Raw genomic sequence first — 21,460 nt, 5'->3', positions numbered from 1 at the left:
AGCGGCTCCCGCGGTCGGCTGCTTCAGTTCGCTCGCTGCGAGTGTGGTGGTGGAGTGTTGTTTTTGAGTGCTTGTGTGGTGTTCAGTATGCCTGAGCCGGCCAAGTCCGCGCCCGCCCCCAAGAAGGGCTCCAAGAAGGCGGTCACCAAGACCCAGAAGAAGGGCGACAAGAAGCGCAAGAAGAGCCGCAAGGAGAGCTACTCGATCTACGTGTACAAGGTGCTGAAGCAGGTGCACCCCGACACGGGCATCTCGTCCAAGGCCATGGGCATCATGAACTCGTTCGTCAACGACATCTTCGAGCGCATCGCCGGCGAGGCGTCGCGCCTGGCGCACTACAACAAGCGCTCGACCATCACGTCGCGGGAGATCCAGACGGCCGTGCGGCTGCTGCTGCCCGGCGAGCTGGCCAAGCACGCGGTCTCCGAGGGCACCAAGGCGGTCACCAAGTACACCAGCTCCAAGTAGAGCGGTCCTGATCCTCACTTTGAACCCAAAGGCTCTTTTCAGAGCCACCCACTCTATCAGTAAAAGAGCTTTAATTACTGTGTTTTATTGTTAGGTATTTTCTCTGCTAATCTGCTGCATATTTCTTGTATGATTATATTCGGTACAGTTATTTTTCACTTAATTGTTCACATAACTAATGAGTCTCCGAGTTTCCTGAGCTTTTACATCATACGTCAGATTATAAGTATTTTAAAAGGGGAAAAAAATGCCAGAACGAAATAAGCTGGTCTGGATAAACGTTCCGCAGGCTAGATTTGGCGTTTTAGAGATGTTAAAGCCTCAGACGAGACCATTGACGAAGCTTTTCAGATGCAAACCCTTGTACCTCAATAGAGGCACTGTGACCGCGGCGGTCGCTGTATCGGCGCTTTACCCTGCAGCCCGGGCGCTGAGTCACGCCTGCGTGTAGCGAGCTGATTGGAATGTCGCTGTCGATTGGCTAGAGAGACGGAGGTCAGCTCCCTGACCCTGACGTCATTGAGTGCCGGGAGGAGCTCGTGTCGGGGGCGGGGGGGAGGTTCTGCAGGGTCGGAGGAGGCGGTGCTGAGGCGTGGGGTGCCCACGCGGTGCGGAGCTGCCCGGTCGCGCAGCGTCTCTCAGAGCCCTTCTCCTCCCAGCCCGCACGCGGGGCACTTTACCCAGTAGGTGATCTCCTCCCACATCTGTCACTTTACACGTGCTCAGGCTGCACAGGCAAGACGCTTGTCGCCTAATTAAGATGGATACACAGTAGTTAGCGCTCGTTGATTTTTCTGCGTGATCCTTAACGGTACCAGAGCAGCTTCATAGGAGTTCATCGTGATGTTCAAAAACGGTGTGAATGACTTGGCATGATGTGGAGATAAAGGATGAAAGCCCCTCCTTTCCTCAGTACTTTGACCGCTGTCACCTGATACTGGCAGTAAACTCGGGACCTTCGGTAGTTACTGCAAAATCCTCTACAAATCTGCATTCTGTTTAGGGAAGGTTGTTATTCCTAGATAAGCAGGCCGTATGGATCCTGCAAGCAGTGTCTCAACATTCCACAAGCTTTGAGAGGGGTACGCTGTACCCTGCTAGGGTTGATAACGAGGTCAAAGTGCTGATGAGAATCTTAGTCAACAGCCCATGTTTTTTTTTGTAAATAAGTTCTTGACTGTATATAGGACCTGGACTTTGTAATATGCAATCTTTTGCCTTGATAGCAACTCGCAGTGGAACCTCATGACACTAAAAACCCTTGCAAGGGTCTTATATTTACCTAGCACGTGCGTGGCATTAGATTTTAATATGATATATTAGATTTTAACATGTATATCAATTCTCAGAATAGATGGGAAATTTGGGGAAGTTGTATGGATATTCACACGTTTGAATGTATTTAATGTGTGCTTCTGCTCATGCACTTGAATGTGAGAAGCAGTGATCCTCTATGAACCTACTGCTGCTATAAAGTAATGTCAACTTTCTAACCCAACTTTTGGGTTAGCGGGTTTCATCCCCAGACTTTGGTGACAATTTTTCACTGTTACAAAAAATATTCTACCAGTCAGCTTAACCCTATTGCTTGCATATGATCCATACCCTTAGGATTATTGTTATTAACGTAATCGTTATTATCATTATTATTAAGGGTAAGAAGAAATGTAAACCCTCTTCTCTTTGCAGGTAAGCAATTGTGCCCTTTCTGCCACTTATTGTTTACCAAACGTTCCCAGTAGACATTAGTGTGTATTGACTAGGAAAGAAATCTAAGGGAAAGATGGTGGGAGACATCTGGAATTCACACCAGAAGGTTCAGTGAATAAATACCAGGCAGTATAAACCAATTTTCCTTTGGGTGTTCCTTATAAACTTCACCTGGCAGTCACAAGCCCAAGAAAACAAGAACGTACCCGCCACCCAGATGTACCTTTGTCCATATGTTGTGTTTAACTGGATGGAAATTGGAGAAGGAAGCTGAATTCACTCCTTAGCGGGGGGCCTATCAATCTGACATCAGAGGAAAAGGGAACTTAACTGAGACAAAGAAAAAAAAATCACACCACTGAAAGCAATGGTTTTAGCACCCTTTTGTTCTCCCAAAGCACAGCCTTCCTGCAGGAGCAGTTCACAGAGACGCCCTCACTGTGTGTGCCCCTGAACCGTGTGCACCTTCAGATCCTATCAGAGAATCAGTTCCCTGAGCACCAGTTGATCTTTGGAAGATGATTCTGGGACTCTGGTTCCACGGAATGGAAAATCCAGCCTTGGCCTTGCAATGCAGAGCAGATTTCACTCCCAGTCTGCTTGTAGGTCTGTGTCAGAAGAGTCTCTATTCCCACAGGAACATATGCTTTCTCACAAGGAAAACATCCCACAAGGCTAGGCCCTTCTTCCTCCCTTCCATGATATGCCCACTGCTGGAATAATATCAAGGCAGGTTCCCCTTGAGCCTCCCTTGTAGATGACCTACTGCTTACTTGGAGTGACTCACTTCAGAATTGCTGCTTGGGTGAATATTGACTGCAAAGTATCACAGGTGTAATCAGAAGTGCCTTTCAGCCTCTTTTGTCTTTGCTTCCTCTTTCTTTCACCAATTCTCCCTCCCATCCACCTCATCAATCTGATTGTGCCTCCTGCTCATGTTTACAGTAATCTACACCCAGCACTCTCCCACTGCCACTCCTCCTCCTGGGAAAGGATCATTTGTTCCTTATGGCACAACAAGCAATGCCTGAAGTTATTGAACATGTAACATCCACCTCCTTCCTGCCTCATCAAACACCTGCTTTCTGTCTCTGGGTTGTAGTTCTGAGTTATAGCAACTCAGCCAAGAATTGTGTTGAACTTCATCATGGTAGGCCTAGGAAGACAGGAGAAGCTTGTAGCAGATATTAAGAACCAGAGAAAACATTTCATCATTTCTCTGTCCAGCTGAACAAAGAGCAGATACCACTCTCCACATCCTGCTCCAATTGTCTGTGTGCAGTCACACAGGTGTCAATCTACAGCAATAAAAGGAGAGAGAGAGAGTGGCAGAAGTGTCATGGTGGTATAAATTGGTGATATCTTAAGGATAGACCAAAATACCAGGGGATTTGGGAATCAAAACTGAGCAGCACTGAGTACCTGCCTCAAGTACTCAAACATCAACAAGACGGTTGGCAAAACCCTGTCAGAAAGTGCACTTCTGGTGGCCCCACATCTTCTGCTGCAGTGGCCCTACTAACAGGTAAGGCAGCCAGTGAGAAATCCTGAGCCATGTTAATAGAAAGCATCACATAAACTACAAATGCCCCACTGATCTTGCTGGTACCACTACCACAACCTCCTTCTGAAATGCATAGGTTTCCCAACCCCAAAATATCTGGGAAGGATACATGCATACCAGCTTTTCAGTCTCATTTCCAGTGCTGACTTTACAGTTTTCTTCTTTCAGCACAGCCTACAAGGAGGAAGGGCAGCTATGATGTCTTCCCCATCCTGAAGCACTGCAGTTGGTGGCACTCTTCCCATCTGTGCAGCACTTCTTTCCAAGACTCATTATTTCCTACCGGGCACGTAAGTAGCAGCTCAACCACCTCACCTCTCTGCACTGCCAACAGATGTAGGAGACCATACAGAACAGTTCAGCTCTCAAGAAGGTGTGTTATTGCACAACTGTCACTTCATATTTCACCCTGATACAATCCATACCCACTTTGCCGCATCTACCAGGCACAAGTCGAAGACAGCATTTTGTTCTCATAGTCTTGAGGAGCAAATGAAAGCTTGACCACGCAGCACAACACGTTTACTGAGGCTGTTTGTGGAGTGGACAGCCCAGGTGAGTGTCTTCTCTGAACAGACCCACAGGGGAAGGAGCTGCTGTCTGCAGGGTGAGCAGCAGCAGTCCAGGCATGAGATGCCAGGAGATCTCCAATTACATGTGCTACGTGTGCTGCAGCAAATAAACTATCTTGTTAATGTGCCTTTGGAAAGTGGCATTTCACATAGAATCACAAAATCATTAAGTTTGGAAAAGGCCTCCAAGATCGAGTCCGACCATCAGCCTTTCCCTACTGTCCCTGTTAAAGCATGTGACTTAAGGGCAGAAAATGGAAATCTATGTTTGAAGTTCTGTTCACGTTTACCAAAAACAACCCTGAACATTTGTCTGAATGCCTGGAAATATTCAGTGTACTGCATCTCAGTGATTCACAGAATTTCCATAGTACATTTTCTCCTGGTCTCCAAAGTGCTGTACACATTTTTCAGACATGTCATATGCTCTGCCTCCTGTGACCCTCCCAGCTTATTAAATGAGTGAGGTAAGTGGAGAGAAAGAGTGATGAATGGCTATCTCCTTTCTACCTGAATCCACATTCACTACAGGCAAAATCTCTTTTTAGTAAAGCATAAATTTACATGTATAAATTAATCAGTACAGTAACATTTTCATACATGTTGTATTTATGTGATATTGAAGCATTAAATATTGAACATGACACTTTACACTGAATGATTGATCTGAACTGATTCTTGGAATTACACCTTAGCTGAGTTTGGGAGCCTTTAAAAATTAAATGGACTGGAATGAGAAAGGAGCTGTTTCTGTTCTGTTTTGCATCAAACTAAAACTGAATATTTGGATTTGGAATTTTTTTTTCACAAGGAAATAATTTTAGGAACATTAAAGAAGTCTATATGGATATTTCTGACTAGATAATGTAATTTGCTGCCTGATGTCTACTATGCATCTGATTGTAGATTTCTTACAAAAAGATGCTAGTGATCTATATGGGAATTTAAAAGATCTATGAATACTAAAAAACCTCTTATTATGAGGAAGAGTCCTATACTGGAGACTGAGCTGTAAGCAGTAGTAATGCTTTCCAACTGAGAAATAGATTTTTTCTCTTTCGTGTAACAATGTGTTATTATTCAGAAAACCATCAAAAATCCATTTTTAAAAAACTGCCTCTACCCATGACAGAAGGTGTCCTAGAGATCATCCCAAGTCAAGCAGATTTGCATTGCCATGAGTGACTTCATGACTTCATTTATTTATTTTTTTTGTATCTGGAGCACAGAGAAGTCAGAATTGACCTAATAGGATACCACACATAAGAAGTGTGAATGAAATACAGCATCGATACAGATGGTAGCTCTAAATAACCTCATCTCCTTCTCTTGTTACACTTTCACATGTGATGCTATTCTGTTTCTTGCCTTATGCAGACAAAAGCCACTCCAGGACACAACCACATCTCCTGGAGGTTTCTCACACTTTAATTGTACCCAAGTCATGGTAAATCAGTGCTGCTGGCAAAATCCTTAGACTGTCTTCACTACTGCCACAAACTTCACAAGAGTTTGTGTGCTGTATTACTGCAGGAAATGCAGAAAGAAAAAAAAAAAAGAAAAAAAAAACCACAAATGACTGCATTTTCATAACAGGAAATAATCCCTCAGGTCTCCTGTCCTTTCCCACATTGTACTGCATACTTCTGAACAATTAATTCTACTATCTGACCCATCCCAAGAGAATTATTTTATACATATTCAATTTATCCCACATCACAAAATCCTACTTTGGTAAAAGGAAACCCTTCCCCCCCCCCCCCCCCCCCTCCCACCCACTGCCTTCTCCATGGTGGTTCTGCTCTGCCACCAACAGCTCAAACATGAGCTCATCTGTGATTGTTTGTGCATTGTGCCACTCTCTGACCTTCTACCAGGGGAAAAGAAATGCAAGTCAGCAGAATGAGCAAAGCTCTGTCTCAGAAATCTGAACACAACAAGAAAAGAATTGTCTGCTGTGGCCTCACTTCTTTGTTTAGGCAGTTTCTTCAGCGACATACAAAAGGTTAAAAAACAAAACCTGATGCCAGCAGGACGAATGCTGAGGGCAGGAGACACTATGCTGAAGTTGTAAGTTATGTCCTCTCACTGAGGCCACAGAGCACAAAATAACCTACCACTGCATCCTGTCCTCTCACCATCCTTGTGCTCATGGTCTCTTCTGCAACAGCATTTAAGAACTGGAAGGCAAAGTTGGCTCTATTTTCTGTTTTCGTCAGGATCTCACAGCCTCTCATCAGATCCTGTGTGGATGGATCCCATCTGGATCTTGTTTCTACATGTCTCACCAGAGGGGAAAAAAAAAAAAAAAAAAAGTGCTGTAAGATGGGAGACTGTAGCTCTGCTCACTACATATTCAATGTCCTGTTTCATGTTTTCCTGAAATACAGGATTTTAATAATAGTCTATATATAAAATGAATGTGTATAAAATGAATTATAGGGGTCAAAGCAAAAGAAACAGATCTCTCATTATGAGCTGGACAATATTAAGGCTCACAATACTAATTTTGGCTATAGAGCTCCAGATATCAGTTTGTAGAGTACAGGAGTGCTGAGAAAGAGAGGAAACAGCAAATAAAGTTAATGAAATGTATTCATCACATCTATAAAGTTACCAAATACTGTGCCGTACTGAAGTTTAAATTAGAAAGATACAATCAAATGCAAAATAAAGTTTTCTCAGGTTATGTAAGAGCATTTGTTCACCTGAGAAAAAGAAAAAAAAAACAAAAACAAATCAAGCAGTTAGGACAAGAAGTATTGAACAGCTGTATTGTAGCATTTCCTCTTTAGCATTGCCCTCAATTTCCTACTCGAGTTTACCTTGGCAGTGCTGAGGAGAGAATTGTTTGATCGCCTACTGGATTTATACTGTGTTATTAAAGAAGTCCCTCCAGCCTAACCTGCAGTTCTTTCCATGCAGAAAACAAGCATATCTTACCTTGGTTATTTTTTGTTCAGCTGCCGTATTTGACTGACAATATGCCTTTAACTATAAAAATAATCACAAAGTAAACACTTCATCTTAAAATATAAACACAGGGATGAATGTATTTGCCTACTTGGGTTACTCAAAAGAATTCTTTTGGGAGAAAGAAATGTTAATATGATTAATTGAAATGTTAGTACAAAGATGAAGAAAGCTGAAGAAAGCAGAGGAAGAACATCTGTATGTTCTTGTAAGATGACACTGCTGGCTAATTAAACTGATCTGGTATTCATTTAACTATTTCTGGTGAAAGACACATCATTTCTTCACTTTTTATAAGCTCTGTGCAAAGCCGTATAGGGCACAATGTTCAAAGCTTTTGTTATTTTTAAGAGATGAAACCGTGTTACCGGGAAGCAGCTCCTAACCCAGCTGCAGAGCTTGGAGGAAACTTTGTGTTACTTGCTGCTTTTCAAAGCTAATTTAAGCAAAGAAAATGACTCGAGATTATCTCCGTTTTGTACTACAGTGATAAAAAACCGTCTCAGGAACACGAATCCGATGCCACTGTGGCGATGCCGTCAGAAACATAATTGCAATATAGAAGTAAAAATAAAAATCTTACTGTTCAGCTCTTGACACAATCCCCAAACTCAGAGATTACAGTCCTGTATAAACGTCATTTTACATCTGAGATAAAAGAAACTCCAAAGGACAAAACTACCCTCTCTCCCCAGCACCGTGGTTAAGAAACCGAGTGCCGCGAACACCAATTTTTACCAAAATCACACTTTTTTGAGAAGGAAGAAACACAAGCCGAGATACAGCACGCCGGGCGGCGGGGCGGGGAGGACTCCGCAACGCACCAATCAGCGCCCGCTGCGCTGCTATAAATAAGGGCGCCTCGGCCGCAACCGCCGGTCCACACCGCGCAGCTCCGGCATGTCTGAGACCGCACCGGCACCCGCTGCTGAGGCAGCGCCCGCCGCCGCCCCGGCTCCGGCCAAGGCGACCGCTAAGAAGCCGAAGAAGGCGGCGGGCGGCGCCAAAGCCCGCAAGCCCGCGGGCCCCAGCGTCACCGAGCTGATCACCAAGGCCGTGTCCGCCTCCAAGGAGCGCAAGGGGCTCTCCCTCGCCGCGCTCAAGAAGGCGCTGGCCGCCGGCGGCTACGACGTGGAGAAGAACAACAGCCGCATCAAGCTGGGGCTCAAGAGCCTCGTCAGCAAGGGCACCCTGGTGCAGACCAAGGGCACCGGCGCCTCCGGCTCCTTTCGGCTCAGTAAGAAGCCCGGGGAGGTGAAGGAGAAGGCTCCTAGGAAGCGAACGTCAGTGGCCAAGCCCAAGAAGGCAGCAGCCAAGAAGCCCGCGGCTGCTGCCAAGAAGCCCAAGAAAGCAGTGGCAGTGAAGAAGAGTCCCAAGAAAGTGAAGAAGCCAGCAGCTTCTGCCACCAAGAAGTCGGCAAAGAGCCCTAAGAAGGCAGCCAAGGCTTCCAAGCCCAAAAAGGCGGTGGCTGCCAAGAGCCCGGCCAAGGCAAAGGCAGTGAAGCCAAAAGCTGCCAAGCCCAAGGCGACCAAACCCAAGGCAACCAAAGCAAAGAAGGCAGCCCCCAAGAAAAAGTAAACCCCTGACCTGCTGCTTTTCAACCCAACGGCTCTTTTAAGAGCCACCCAAGATTTCCCCAAAAGAGCTGAACACATTTTTATTCAGTTCTGTGATGAAATGTTACCGGTGTTTTTTAATTTTCACATGCAAGCACATCTAGTACATGCTGAAGGACTTCAAAGGCTTGTAATAGCATCAAAAATTGCCTTAAATAATTGCAATAACATAGGGGGCAGTTGACGCCTGAAGAATCACTTACAGATTAGTTAGGTACTTAAGGGGCTGAAGTCTCTTTTCTTTTATAGGAAGCACAAACATATAGCAGGCACTTAAATGCTTTTGTAATCATATCTGACTACGGGAGAGGAGAAATAAGTCAAAGGCAGGGAAAGAGTGCTTGTGTACAGCCAGACTAAGCAAATAGTACCAAACATGGGGAAGACACAGGGAAATAAAAAAAGTACTAACATGGTCACAAAGAATTAAACTTAAAAAATACCTGCATTAACGAATTTAGTACCACCTTTCCAAAAAGTAAGTTAAGTCATAGACTGCAATTAATAAATTAAGATAAAGGAATTCAGCTCTTTTGCCTGAATTTGTAGGTGGCTCTGAAAAGAGCCTTTGGGTTTCTCCACACACTGTCCACAGCTTTCTCACTTGGCCTTAGCCTTGTGGCTGTCGGTCTTCTTGGGCAGCAGCACGGCCTGGATGTTGGGCAGCACCCCACCCTGCGCGATGGTGACCTTGCCCAGCAGCTTGTTGAGCTCCTCGTCGTTGCGGATGGCCAGCTGCAGGTGGCGGGGGATGATGCGCGTCTTCTTGTTGTCGCGGGCCGCGTTGCCCGCCAGCTCCAGGATCTCGGCCGTCAGGTACTCCAGCACGGCCGCCAGGTACACCGGGGCGCCGGCGCCCACCCGCTCCGCGTAGTTGCCCTTGCGCAGCAGCCGGTGCACGCGGCCCACGGGGAACTGCAGCCCGGCCCGCGACGAGCGCGACTTGGCCTTGGCGCGCGCCTTCCCGCCCTGCTTCCCGCGGCCCGACATCGCAGCCACTCGCTCCCACGAAGAAACCAACAGCTCGCAGCAAAGCGCTCTCCCATCGCGCCCGCCCGCTTATATTCAGTTCGGGCGGAGCGGAGGTGCGCCGTCTGATAGGCTGAGCGGGAGGCGCAGTGCGTGCAGCCAATGGGCGAGCGAATCGAAGGGCCTCCAATGGTGAAGCGCGTGTGGTGGTGACGTCACAGGGCCGAACTTACCGCCAATGGCAACGCGGCGCTGCGGAGCTGCTGCTTTGCATAGCGCCGCTATAAAAGCGGCTCCCGCGGTCGGCTGCTTCAGTTCGCTCGCTGCGAGAGTGGCGGTGGAGTGTTGTTTTTGAGTGCTTGTGTGGTGTTCAGCATGCCCGAGCCGGCCAAGTCCGCGCCCGCCCCCAAGAAGGGCTCCAAGAAGGCGGTCACCAAGACCCAGAAGAAGGGCGACAAGAAGCGCAAGAAGAGCCGCAAGGAGAGCTACTCGATCTACGTGTACAAGGTGCTGAAGCAGGTGCACCCCGACACGGGCATCTCGTCCAAGGCCATGGGCATCATGAACTCGTTCGTCAACGACATCTTCGAGCGCATCGCCGGCGAGGCGTCGCGCCTGGCGCACTACAACAAGCGCTCGACCATCACGTCGCGGGAGATCCAGACGGCCGTGCGGCTGCTGCTGCCCGGCGAGCTGGCCAAGCACGCGGTCTCCGAGGGCACCAAGGCGGTCACCAAGTACACCAGCTCCAAGTAGAGCGGTCCTGATCCTTATTTTGAACCCAAAGGCTCTTTTCAGAGCCACCCACTCTTTCAGTAAAAGAGCTATAGCACTTGATAGTTGTTGGTACACTGTAGTTTTTGTGTCTTCAAAAGAGCAAAATAAGCACGAGTACAATGTTAACTGGCTGAGAGTACTTGCTTTATGCAACATTTTACAGTATTTTCAGGTGAGCATGTTTATCTCAGACTGGTAAAGATGCCTTGAGTCTAATGAACTGTCTTGTTTGTGGGATGCTACCAACCAGTACCGATGTTCTTAGCAATGGTTGAAGTGAATTTTTGTGTAAATGATTTCTACATTTTCTTCTCTTGCATGAGTGAAAATCTTGTCAATTGGGCACCGCTAAGGCATGGAGAATGTAAGATTGCTGTAGGAATATTAACAAAGAGTTTAAGGGATAGAAGCACCACCATCAGCTTTCTTTCAGGAGAGAGAAAAAGCCAATAGGGTTATTTCATTGTACTGTCCCATCGGTACTGCGCTGCTCTACCCATGGCACCGAGCACACTGTCCCCCACGGCCCCGATCCTCAGCTCTCACCTATTCTCCTCAGCCCCCACCGCTCCGCGTTGCAGCTCCAAGGAGGGACGGGACGGGACGGGACGGGCAGGAGAGCGGTGCCCGCGGGACGTGTAGTGGTCGAGGCGAGGCGGACCTGAGTGAGGACTGCACGCCTCTCCTCGGCCCAAGAAGGGGGCGGGGCAAGGGGGCGGTAGCGCTAGACTCGGAGGAGAGCGGAGCCTTACCGAGGGCGGGTGTCGGAAGGCGGGGTCGGGAAGCAGCCCGGCAACGCTCGCACTGCGCGAAGCGGCGGCTGCTACCCGCGCTTGGAGCGGTGCTGCCGCGGCCCTGAGCCGATAAGGGGCTCCTCAATAGCAGCGAGCACGGACGTGAAAAGCGGGCTCTGACTCCAGCCCTGCTTCTGCTGGAGGGCGGAGCGGGGAGTAGGGAGAGTCTGAGGCAGGGACAGCGGGACTGCGCTATTCTCCCGTCACGCTCTACGCCGCTATTCGTGCGAGGCGGCTCTCAGGTTTCTCCTGAAACGACGGTGGAGCCGGCAGCGAAAAGGCGTCCGTGGTGGGCTGGCTCAGCGCGCAGAAGAGCGGGCGGATTGGACGAGACGGGAGGGGAAGGGCTCGGCGGCTTCAGCTGCCGAGGGGGCGGGGCGGGGCGGGGTTCCCGCCAGCGAAGAGCGGGCTTTTCGAATTGCCAGGCTCGGCCAATGACAGACCGCCTCCCGGGAGCGTCCAATCGGCAGCGAGCGTGCGGCTATAAATACCGCCGCCGCAGAAGGCTTGCTGCTGTTCCTTTGCCGAGAGCAGGGAGTGTACTGTCGAGTGCTGTGCGATGGCGCGCACGAAGCAGACGGCGCGTAAGTCGACGGGCGGCAAGGCGCCCCGCAAGCAGCTGGCCACCAAGGCGGCCCGCAAGAGCGCGCCGGCCACGGGCGGCGTGAAGAAGCCGCACCGCTACCGGCCCGGCACGGTGGCGCTGCGCGAGATCCGCCGCTACCAGAAGTCCACGGAGCTGCTGATCCGCAAGCTGCCCTTCCAGCGCCTGGTGCGCGAGATCGCGCAGGACTTCAAGACCGACCTGCGCTTCCAGAGCTCGGCCGTCATGGCGCTGCAGGAGGCGAGCGAGGCTTACCTGGTGGGGCTCTTCGAGGACACCAACCTGTGCGCCATCCACGCCAAGCGCGTCACCATCATGCCCAAGGACATCCAGCTCGCCCGGCGCATCCGCGGGGAGCGCGCCTGAGGCTGCTGTCCTTTCTCTGCCAAACCCAAAGGCTCTTTTAAGAGCCACTCCATCTGCAGTAAAAGGAGCTGTTGACACTGATTCATAATGAAATGCTATGCTGCAATTTTGTTTTTTTTTTTTAATATTCAAAATGTCTTTACATATTGCAAAATATAACTCCAAGTATCACACGGGATGCTGTGCTGACTTCACATTTAAAATTCAAGATCAGTTAACTAAAAAGCTCCATTTAGAATCAGAATCACTCAGATTAAAAAAGACCCTAAGGATCAACAAGTCCAACCATGACCTAACCATACTACCCTAGCTCTAACAACCCTCTACTGAATCATGTCCCTGAGTACCACATCCAAACATTTTAAACACATCCAGGGATGGTGACTCAACCACCTGCCTGGGCAGTCTATTCCAGTGTTTAATATAACCCTCTCTCTAAATCTTTTCCTGATATCCAACCTAAACCCAAACTTACCCTGGTGCAACTTGAGGCTATTTCCCCTCATCCTGCAGTGAGATCAGCCCTGCTCTTGCTGTAAGCACCTTTCAGGTATTGGAAGAGAGCAATAAGGACTGCCCTCAGCCTCATTTTCCCCAGACTGAACTCCCCCTGTTCTTTCAGTCTCTCCTCCTAGGGCATATTATCCAAGCTCTTGACAAGCCTTTCATATACTTGCAACAGATCTGAGTCTGATTACATGCCAGAAGATAGCCTTGTTTACACACTAGAAGGTAGCCTCTATTCCTCATGCTGAGGCAATACAGTAAGGAGCTAGTATTGCATGTGGGTATCACAAACTGATTATTTACTTTAATCACTTTTCCCATACTATTCAGTGTAAAAGATACTTTTTAATAGTGAAACAAAGTAACTAGCAGAATTAAGAAACATTAGAAACAAGCAACACACCTAAGCACTTCACACTTAGTGACTGGTTGCAAGTGACTGGTTGCAAGTGTCAACAGCTCCTTTTACTGCAGATGGAGTGGCTCTTAAAAGAGCCTTTGGGTTTGGCAGAGAAAGGACAGCAGCCTCAGGCGCGCTCCCCGCGGATGCGCCGGGCGAGCTGGATGTCCTTGGGCATGATGGTGACGCGCTTGGCGTGGATGGCGCACAGGTTGGTGTCCTCGAAGAGCCCCACCAGGTAAGCCTCGCTCGCCTCCTGCAGCGCCATGACGGCCGAGCTCTGGAAGCGCAGGTCGGTCTTGAAGTCCTGCGCGATCTCGCGCACCAGGCGCTGGAAGGGCAGCTTGCGGATCAGCAGCTCCGTGGACTTCTGGTAGCGGCGGATCTCGCGCAGCGCCACCGTGCCGGGCCGGTAGCGGTGCGGCTTCTTCACGCCGCCCGTGGCCGGCGCGCTCTTGCGGGCCGCCTTGGTGGCCAGCTGCTTGCGGGGCGCCTTGCCGCCCGTCGACTTACGCGCCGTCTGCTTCGTGCGCGCCATCGCACAGCACTCGACAGTACACTCCCTGCTCTCGGCAAAGGAACAGCAGCAAGCCTTCTGCGGCGGCGGTATTTATAGCCGCACGCTCGCTGCCGATTGGACGCTCCCGGGAGGCGGTCTGTCATTGGCCGAGCCTGGCAATTCGAAAAGCCCGCTCTTCGCTGGCGGGAACCCCGCCCCGCCCCGCCCCCTCGGCAGCTGAAGCCGCCGAGCCCTTCCCCTCCCGTCTCGTCCAATCCGCCCGCTCTTCTGCGCGCTGAGCCAGCCCACCACGGACGCCTTTTCGCTGCCGGCTCCACCGTCGTTTCAGGAGAAACCTGAGAGCCGCCTCGCACGAATAGCGGCGTAGAGCGTGACGGGAGAATAGCGCAGTCCCGCTGTCCCTGCCTCAGACTCTCCCTACTCCCCGCTCCGCCCTCCAGCAGAAGCAGGGCTGGAGTCAGAGCCCGCTTTTCACGTCCGTGCTCGCTGCTATTGAGGAGCCCCTTATCGGCTCAGGGCCGCGGCAGCACCGCTCCAAGCGCGGGTAGCAGCCGCCGCTTCGCGCAGTGCGAGCGTTGCCGGGCTGCTTCCCGACCCCGCCTTCCGACACCCGCCCTCGGTAAGGCTCCGCTCTCCTCCGAGTCTAGCGCTACCGCCCCCTTGCCCCGCCCCCTTCTTGGGCCGAGGAGAGGCGTGCAGTCCTCACTCAGGTCCGCCTCGCCTCGACCACTACACGTCCCGCGGGCACCGCTCTCCTGCCCGTCCCGTCCCGTCCCGTCCCTCCTTGGAGCTGCAACGCGGAGCGGTGGGGGCTGAGGAGAATAGGTGAGAGCTGAGGATCGGGGCCGTGGGGGACAGTGTGCTCGGTGCCATGGGTAGAGCAGCGCAGTACCGATGGGACAGTACAATGAAATAACCCTATTGGCTTTTTCTCTCTCCTGAAAGAAAGCTGATGGTGGTGCTTCTATCCCTTAAACTCTTTGTTAATATTCCTACAGCAATCTTACATTCTCCATGCCTTAGCGGTGCCCAATTGACAAGATTTTCACTCATGCAAGAGAAGAAAATGTAGAAATCATTTACACAAAAATTCACTTCAACCATTGCTAAGAACATCGGTACTGGTTGGTAGCATCCCACAAACAAGACAGTTCATTAGACTCAAGGCATCTTTACCAGTCTGAGATAAACATGCTCACCTGAAAATACTGTAAAATGTTGCATAAAGCAAGTACTCTCAGCCAGTTAACATTGTACTCGTGCTTATTTTGCTCTTTTGAAGACACAAAAACTACAGTGTACCAACAACTATCAAGTGCTATAGCTCTTTTACTGAAAGAGTGGGTGGCTCTGAAAAGAGCCTTTGGGTTCAAAATAAGGATCAGGACCGCTCTACTTGGAGCTGGTGTACTTGGTGACCGCCTTGGTGCCCTCGGAGACCGCGTGCTTGGCCAGCTCGCCGGGCAGCAGCAGCCGCACGGCCGTCTGGATCTCCCGCGACGTGATGGTCGAGCGCTTGTTGTAGTGCGCCAGGCGCGACGCCTCGCCGGCGATGCGCTCGAAGATGTCGTTGACGAACGAGTTCATGATGCCCATGGCCTTGGACGAGATGCCCGTGTCGGGGTGCACCTGCTTCAGCACCTTGTACACGTAGATCGAGTAGCTCTCCTTGCGGCTCTTCCGCCTTTTCTTGTCGCCCTTCTTCTGGGTCTTGGTGACCGCCTTCTTGGAGCCCTTCTTGGGGGCGGGCGCGGACTTGGCCGGCTCAGGCATTGCGATAACAACCAACTAACGCACCAACAGAACTGACCACAGGAACGTTACTTACAGCTCCGTTCTCCCCCTTTTATAGTCCCTTTATGCAGATTAGGTTGCAGTCCTCTGAGTTTCTATTGGCTGAGATAGGCCCTTTCGCCCATAGTTTTTCGTCCTTAATAACCATTGGTTAGAATACGATCCGAGCCCCTATTGGCTGATTTCGCAAAATCGCTTTCTGAGCCTATCGAATCACGCTCATTTTACTGAGAAAGGATATAAGAGAGCTGTTGGATTGCTGTTACTTCTGCACTTCTTTCGCTTTTGACTTTTTGAGTTTCTGCGATGTCGGGCCGCGGGAAGCAGGGCGGGAAGGCGCGCGCCAAGGCCAAGTCGCGCTCGTCGCGGGCCGGGCTGCAGTTCCCCGTGGGCCGCGTGCACCGGCTGCTGCGCAAGGGCAACTACGCGGAGCGGGTGGGCGCCGGCGCCCCGGTGTACCTGGCGGCCGTGCTGGAGTACCTGACGGCCGAGATCCTGGAGCTGGCGGGCAACGCGGCCCGCGACAACAAGAAGACGCGCATCATCCCCCGCCACCTGCAGCTGGCCATCCGCAACGACGAGGAGCTCAACAAGCTGCTGGGCAAGGTCACCATCGCGCAGGGTGGGGTGCTGCCCAACATCCAGGCCGTGCTGCTGCCTAAGAAGACCGACAGCCACAAGGCTAAGGCCAAGTGAGCCGGCCCCGCGGAAACACGCAAAGCAGCGAAGTAAACCCAAAGGCTCTTTTCAGAGCCACCAACAAATCCAGGAAAAGAGCTTCGATCTCATTACGTTTAATTAAAGTGACAAAGTTAAAAAAAAAAAAAACAAACAAACAGCCGAAGCTTAAAAGGGAACTCCTGCCATTAGCACAGGAACGCCCGTGTTACTTCCCCCCGCCGGCACTTCCCCACGCCCAGCGTATCCGCACTGCGCTCCCCGAGAGCGATGACAGCCGCGGCACAGCCAATCCGCACGCAGTGCGGGCCGTTCAAAGCTATCGCAGCGCTGCTTCCAAGCGGCGCAGAGGTGTCGCGTCCGCCACTGTCCGCAGCCCGCTCCGCCCACCCCTATCGTAAAGAATGAAATGCGTTTCTCAGATCTTCCTCGGGAAGCGCCCAAGAACATCGTTTAACCAGTAATCCAGCTCCTTTTGAGAAATCTTGGGTGGCTCTTAAAAGAGCCGTTGGGTTGAAAAGCGGGTCAAGAGATTTCTTCCACAAGGGTTTACTTCTTCTTGGGGGCCGCCTTCTTTGTCTTGGCTGCCTTCGCTTTGGTTGCTTTGGGCTTGGCAGCTTTGGGCTTCACTGCCTTTGCCTTGGCCGGGCTCTTGGCAGCCACTACCTTTTTGGGCTTGGAAGCTTTGGCAGCCTTCTTGGGGCTCTTTGCTGCCTTCTTTGTGGTGGCAGCCGCTGGCTTCTTCACTTTCTTGGGACTCTTCTTCACTGCCACTGCTTTCTTAGGCTTCTTAGCAGCACTGGCAGGTTTCTTGGCCGCCGGCTTCTTGCCTTTAGCAGCAGATGTTTTCTTCCTAGGAGGCTTCTCCATGCCCTCCCCAGGCTTCTTGCTGAGCCGAAAGGAGCCAGAAGCGCCGGTGCCCTTGGTCTGCACCAGGGTGCCCTTGCTGACGAGGCTCTTGAGCCCCAGCTTGATGCGGCTGTTGTTCTTCTCCACGTCGTAGCCGCCGGCGGCCAGCGCCTTCTTGAGCGCGGCGAGGGAGAGCCCCTTGCGCTCCTTGGAGGCGGACACGGCCTTGGTGATCAGCTCGGTGACGCTGGGGCCCGCGGGCTTGCGGGCTTTGGCGCCACCCGCCTTCTTCGGCTTCTTGGCGGCGGCCTTGGCGGCTGGTGCCGGGGAGGCGGCGGGCGCTGCAGCAGGAGCGGTCTCAGCCATGACTGCGGCGCGAGCAGCACTAGAGGCGGAGGCCGCAGCGCTCCCATTTATAGCAGCGCAGCGGGCGCTGATTGGTGCACGCCACCCCGCCCCGCTCCGCTGCTGCTCGGCGCTCGACCGCTCAGCTTGTGTTTCTTCGGGGAGAATAAAGTGTGTTTTTTCTACTTTGTTTGTCACGAAATCGTTCTTTCTCTACATCTGAGGGAGCGTGGAGGGGTCTATTTTCACCTGTGGTTGTCTTGTTCTAGAAAGAGTTGCGTTCGGGCGGAAAGATGACGATAAATCCCGTGTCCTGCAACCGAGCGGTCCTTCCGAGAGAGAAAGTTTTGTTTTTCTTTGTAAATTATATGTTGTCCTTTAATGCTAGCGCGAAACAGCAAAGTCGGCTTCAATCTCCAGAGGGTCTTCTTTCCTCCTGAGTGGGAAGCGGGCAGCCAGGGCCTCGCTGTTCCGAACCACACGGCTCCAAATCTGCCAAGGTAGCACAGCTGCCGGCTGCGGTGTCTGCGCGCTGTCCATCCCGCTGCAGTCTTCCGCCACTGCGAAAAGCTCCGTTGGGGATATTTCTCCCCAAACTTCCCAAGCTACAATTCCAAGCGTGTCTGTGTGACATAGGAGACGATGTACAGCTTATGCGCCTCCAAATGGGAGGCTTTCTCTGTAACCCTTAGCTGCTGTTAACGTGGTACAGGGCTCTTTAATGATAATGGCTGAACAGGGACATGAAGACCAAATGGGAAAACGTTTGTGTCAAGTGATTGAGATGCATGGAAACCTCTGGCATACCGAAACAGGCCACATAACTAAAACATGCAGTGCTATTTATGTACAATATGTTGGTGTGATTCAGTAACTTGGAAATAATGGACAAAGTGCATCTGCAGGAGATGTGACAATGCCACTTCATGCATATTATGATGCCAGAATAGGAAGAAAACTCTCCATCTTTGCCCACTGCTCACTCAGCAGTTGCAAAGTCAGAGCAGTCTATGTACACAGAACCTTTGGCTGCATCATGCAGTGATCCAAAGCTGTTTGGATCAAAGCGTGCACACTTCCCTGTCAGCTAACACTTTGTTCGTATTTCAGTACTTGACAGGATTTCCTCATTCATTTATCTTGAAGTTTGCCCTTTCACAGCTCTTACCCATCATATTGCTGCATTTCTGCCTAATGTGTACAAATCGTTCTTGCATGATGCTGACCAGATGCTCAGCTCCATTGTTTCAGCAAAATGGAAGATATGTGACTGGGAAAAAAATAATAACAACACACACCCTTCTGCCATTCCACCATAGGGAAGGTGAATAGAAATCTTTGTCTCTCCGACTTCTGCTTTCTCTCTGACCCTTCCTCATCACTGAAGTTTCCCAGCTGAGAGTTGTCCCTCAGGCAGGGAGGGTGGCTGAGATGGAAAATCCAGCAGATCTGGATGTTGGCCTTTCAAGCAGCACTAGAAGCAGGGTGGCTCATAGAGCGATATTCCCCAGGAAATTTACAGTGGCAACATAACCATAAGCCAGATATACTTCATGTGGCAATAGGGGACATAGAAAACTGAACAGTGAAATTGGTAGTGTCTCATAAAGCTCCCCGAATCCAGGTGGATGAATTCTGCTCCATCACATGAAACCCTGTGCCCTCTGAAAACTAACCCTGTTACAGATTCCGCAAGATTAACCTCTTTACATTCACTAACTCTTCTCATATTGTGGTTCCAGCGCTCGGGTTGAGGCAGAAGCCTTTCTACCCCACAGTAAATCAGTTTCCTTCATTCTCTGCAACTCCTGTTTTGCAAGAGCAATAATGCAGCACAATAGAAGATTTTTCTCCAATCTTTAACTGGATCTTCTTGAGACTGCTTTCCTCTGGGTGTTAAAAATCTTCCACACACACAATCTGATGGAATACAGTGTGTGCCTAAAACCTATATAGCAGTGATAACTACAGTACCCATCATCTTCAGGGGAAGAGCCTCTCAGCATGTGCCAGAGCAGCACTGCAGCACATTGCTGCGATCCTCACTCCACTTTTGAAGCCATTGACCTCCATCAGTTTATACCCATCAAAAAAGGCTATTTCTCAACTCAAAACAATTTTTGTAATCATTTTAAGAGCTTCTGCTTGCTTGATTTTTTCTGATTATGTGTTTACTCCATGATTCCCCTTTTACTGTTTGGAAGGCAATATATTCTCTGCACAAGCAAGCAGCAAAGCCATGATGTTAGGAGGGAAAGTGTGTAAGTGCCAAAGATGACCAAAGCATTCAAGACAAGGTGAATGCAGCACTACTTCATTCAATAGTGGTAGTGAAAGCACAAGGACAGTGACTTGCCCTCCTGCCCCATGTACAGCTCTTCCCTGTGTGTGATTAGCAGCAGAGAAGCTGGAAGTTATGCACCAGAATTTATCACTGTAGTCATATTCAGTCTTAATTAGGATATGCAGAAGCAGTACACATTTCCCTGCAATGCAGGCACAAAAAAAGAGCATATAGAGAGGATACTTGCTGGAGAGATTCTCCCTCCCTCCCTCCTCTTAACCATTTGCCATCACAGTTACAGCAAGCTCTACTGCCTCAGGTTAGATGAGGTGACCATCAAGAAATAATATAAATGCCAGAGCTGTTGTATGTTTGTTTCTGAGCACTTCTGAGCATTGTTAGTACAATCACTGTGAGGCAGCTCAGGCTGCAGAGCAAGATCCAAAAGCCCATTCGGAGCACTTCCAGCCAGTCTGATATAGATTGTTATAACCAATAACATATGCCTACTAACTTTAAAGAAAACATATCGCAATTCAAACCAAATTCAAGCCTGCAAGATAGAGAAGAATTGCAAGATAATGGCAATTTTCCATTTCTTTTCTTGTCTCTTTTATGTTACTTAACCTTGTGCTAGGTGATAAAGCATAGAGACCACCACCACTGACATCACTGGTCCTAGAGAGACCACTTTATAGAGATTCGCTATTTATGCATTTCTGGACATACCGAGGGTAATTCTTCTTGAATTTGTTTGCTTCTCTTCTCCCCTTTCTTTTAAGTTTTTCACCTGCCATTCATGTTTAAGCACACTTCTTGTTTCTACACCTTCCAAATAAGCAGATGCCACATCTGCTTTAGGGGTGGGAGAACTGAGAGTCACTTGTCCACGCTTCTTAGAAATTAAATTATTTTGATCCTCCAACTTTTGTTTGGCTCAGATTTTCTACCCTCCTCCTGTTGAGTCAACATGTGAACTCTCACCATTTCCTGAGAGTAGGAAAACAGTTCAGAGATGATTCGTTTAATTTAACAGCAAAATAAATAAAACAAAACAAATAATACAACAACATTAAAAAAAATCCAATTGATCAGTTTGTTTATTTTCATTTCCAGTTTGTTAGAAAGTTCAGCTCCCTCCTGTACACACACAGGTCAAATGGGGATGTGAGTCCACAGGTGGGGGTGGATCAGGGCAGGAGGTAACACCTCACAGACACTCAGGATGGTTGAGGTTGGCAGCACCTCTGGGTCTCTCTACCCCAAACTCCACTAAAGCAGGGACAACCAGGGCAGGGTGCACAGGATCATATCCAGATGGGTTTTTGAGTATCTCCAGGGAAGGAGATCCTCCAGCCTCCTCTGGGCAGCTGGTACCAGTGACCTAAGTCTTTTCATATCCACAAGCAAGTCGCAAAGCCCAAAGGGGGCCAGTAGAAACAGCCATTTGCTCACTAAGGCTGCCGGTCTCACACTTGTGGCTGCTTCATCCTGGGCTTTCCTTCCCAGCCTGTCCAGAGCAGAAAGGCCACAGCAGTGTGTGCCTGGCTGCTGAGATAGACATCCCCCTCCTCTCCCTGTGCTGATGATGTTCCCTGCACTTTTCCAGGAGGCCACTGGGATGCAGAACCTGCAAAGGAAATGAGTGGATTGGCACCCATGTCCAGCAG

At 50.0% G+C, this 21,460-nt stretch overlaps 10 protein-coding genes and 1 long non-coding RNA gene across 12 annotated transcripts in view; 6 read left to right on the top strand and 5 right to left on the bottom strand.

Moving 5' to 3' along the window:
- LOC128074034 (histone H2A-IV) overlaps positions 1-16,470 on the top strand; it is a 36,903-nt gene extending 20,433 nt beyond the window's left edge. The window contains exon 2 of the mRNA XM_052669541.1: positions 16,375-16,470. The gene's annotated coding sequence lies outside the window, so the exon portion shown is untranslated. The remainder of the gene's footprint in view (positions 1-16,374) is intronic.
- Positions 21-550, top strand: LOC128074044 (histone H2B 1/2/3/4/6). The gene has a single exon (XM_052669553.1). The coding sequence runs from the start codon at positions 88-90 to the stop codon at positions 466-468; it is 381 nt and encodes a 126-aa protein (XP_052525513.1). The 5' UTR covers positions 21-87; the 3' UTR covers positions 469-550.
- Positions 5,517-8,017, bottom strand: LOC128074062 (uncharacterized). 2 transcript variants are annotated; one of them, XR_008202968.1, is made up of 3 exons: positions 7,871-8,017; positions 6,432-6,597; positions 5,517-5,841 (listed from the first exon to the last, which is right to left on the bottom strand). It is a non-coding gene; the product is annotated as an uncharacterized LOC128074062 (long non-coding RNA). The 2 variants fall into 2 exon arrangements; XR_008202969.1 differs by lacking the exon at positions 7,871-8,017 and adding an exon at positions 7,258-7,854.
- Positions 8,188-9,381, top strand: LOC128074014 (histone H1.11L). The gene has a single exon (XM_052669520.1). It carries the CDS (start codon positions 8,188-8,190, stop codon positions 8,863-8,865), a length of 678 nt encoding a protein of 225 aa, XP_052525480.1. The 3' UTR covers positions 8,866-9,381.
- LOC128074039 (histone H2A-IV) lies at positions 8,961-9,925 on the bottom strand. The gene has a single exon (XM_052669547.1). The coding sequence runs from the start codon at positions 9,891-9,893 to the stop codon at positions 9,504-9,506; it is 390 nt and encodes a 129-aa protein (XP_052525507.1). The 5' UTR covers positions 9,894-9,925; the 3' UTR covers positions 8,961-9,503.
- Positions 10,174-10,744, top strand: LOC128074045 (histone H2B 1/2/3/4/6). Its single transcript, XM_052669554.1, has one exon. The coding sequence runs from the start codon at positions 10,248-10,250 to the stop codon at positions 10,626-10,628; it is 381 nt and encodes a 126-aa protein (XP_052525514.1). The 5' UTR covers positions 10,174-10,247; the 3' UTR covers positions 10,629-10,744.
- On the top strand, positions 11,967-12,485 carry LOC128074031 (histone H3). The gene has a single exon (XM_052669539.1). The coding sequence runs from the start codon at positions 12,003-12,005 to the stop codon at positions 12,411-12,413; it is 411 nt and encodes a 136-aa protein (XP_052525499.1). The 5' UTR covers positions 11,967-12,002; the 3' UTR covers positions 12,414-12,485.
- On the bottom strand, positions 13,367-13,894 carry LOC128074030 (histone H3). The gene has a single exon (XM_052669538.1). The coding sequence runs from the start codon at positions 13,856-13,858 to the stop codon at positions 13,448-13,450; it is 411 nt and encodes a 136-aa protein (XP_052525498.1). The 5' UTR covers positions 13,859-13,894; the 3' UTR covers positions 13,367-13,447.
- LOC128074048 (histone H2B 5) lies at positions 15,149-15,624 on the bottom strand. Its single transcript, XM_052669557.1, has one exon. It carries the CDS (start codon positions 15,611-15,613, stop codon positions 15,233-15,235), a length of 381 nt encoding a protein of 126 aa, XP_052525517.1. The 5' UTR covers positions 15,614-15,624; the 3' UTR covers positions 15,149-15,232.
- LOC128074035 (histone H2A-IV) lies at positions 15,922-16,470 on the top strand. Its single transcript, XM_052669542.1, has one exon. The coding sequence runs from the start codon at positions 15,941-15,943 to the stop codon at positions 16,328-16,330; it is 390 nt and encodes a 129-aa protein (XP_052525502.1). The 5' UTR covers positions 15,922-15,940; the 3' UTR covers positions 16,331-16,470.
- An 11-nt stretch (positions 16,471-16,481) lies between these two features.
- LOC128074017 (histone H1.11R-like) lies at positions 16,482-17,535 on the bottom strand. Its single transcript, XM_052669522.1, has one exon. It carries the CDS (start codon positions 17,525-17,527, stop codon positions 16,862-16,864), a length of 666 nt encoding a protein of 221 aa, XP_052525482.1. The 5' UTR covers positions 17,528-17,535; the 3' UTR covers positions 16,482-16,861.
- Between the last annotated feature and the right edge of the window lie 3,925 nt (positions 17,536-21,460).

Source organism: Tympanuchus pallidicinctus, unplaced genomic scaffold (genome assembly GCF_026119805.1).
Source record: "Tympanuchus pallidicinctus isolate F22 unplaced genomic scaffold, pur_lepc_1.0 scaffold8, whole genome shotgun sequence".
Classification (NCBI taxonomy): Eukaryota; Metazoa; Chordata; class Aves; order Galliformes; family Phasianidae; genus Tympanuchus; species Tympanuchus pallidicinctus.
The sequence above is the reverse complement of the archived record's forward strand: the minus strand, read 5'-3'. Positions and strand labels throughout refer to the sequence as shown.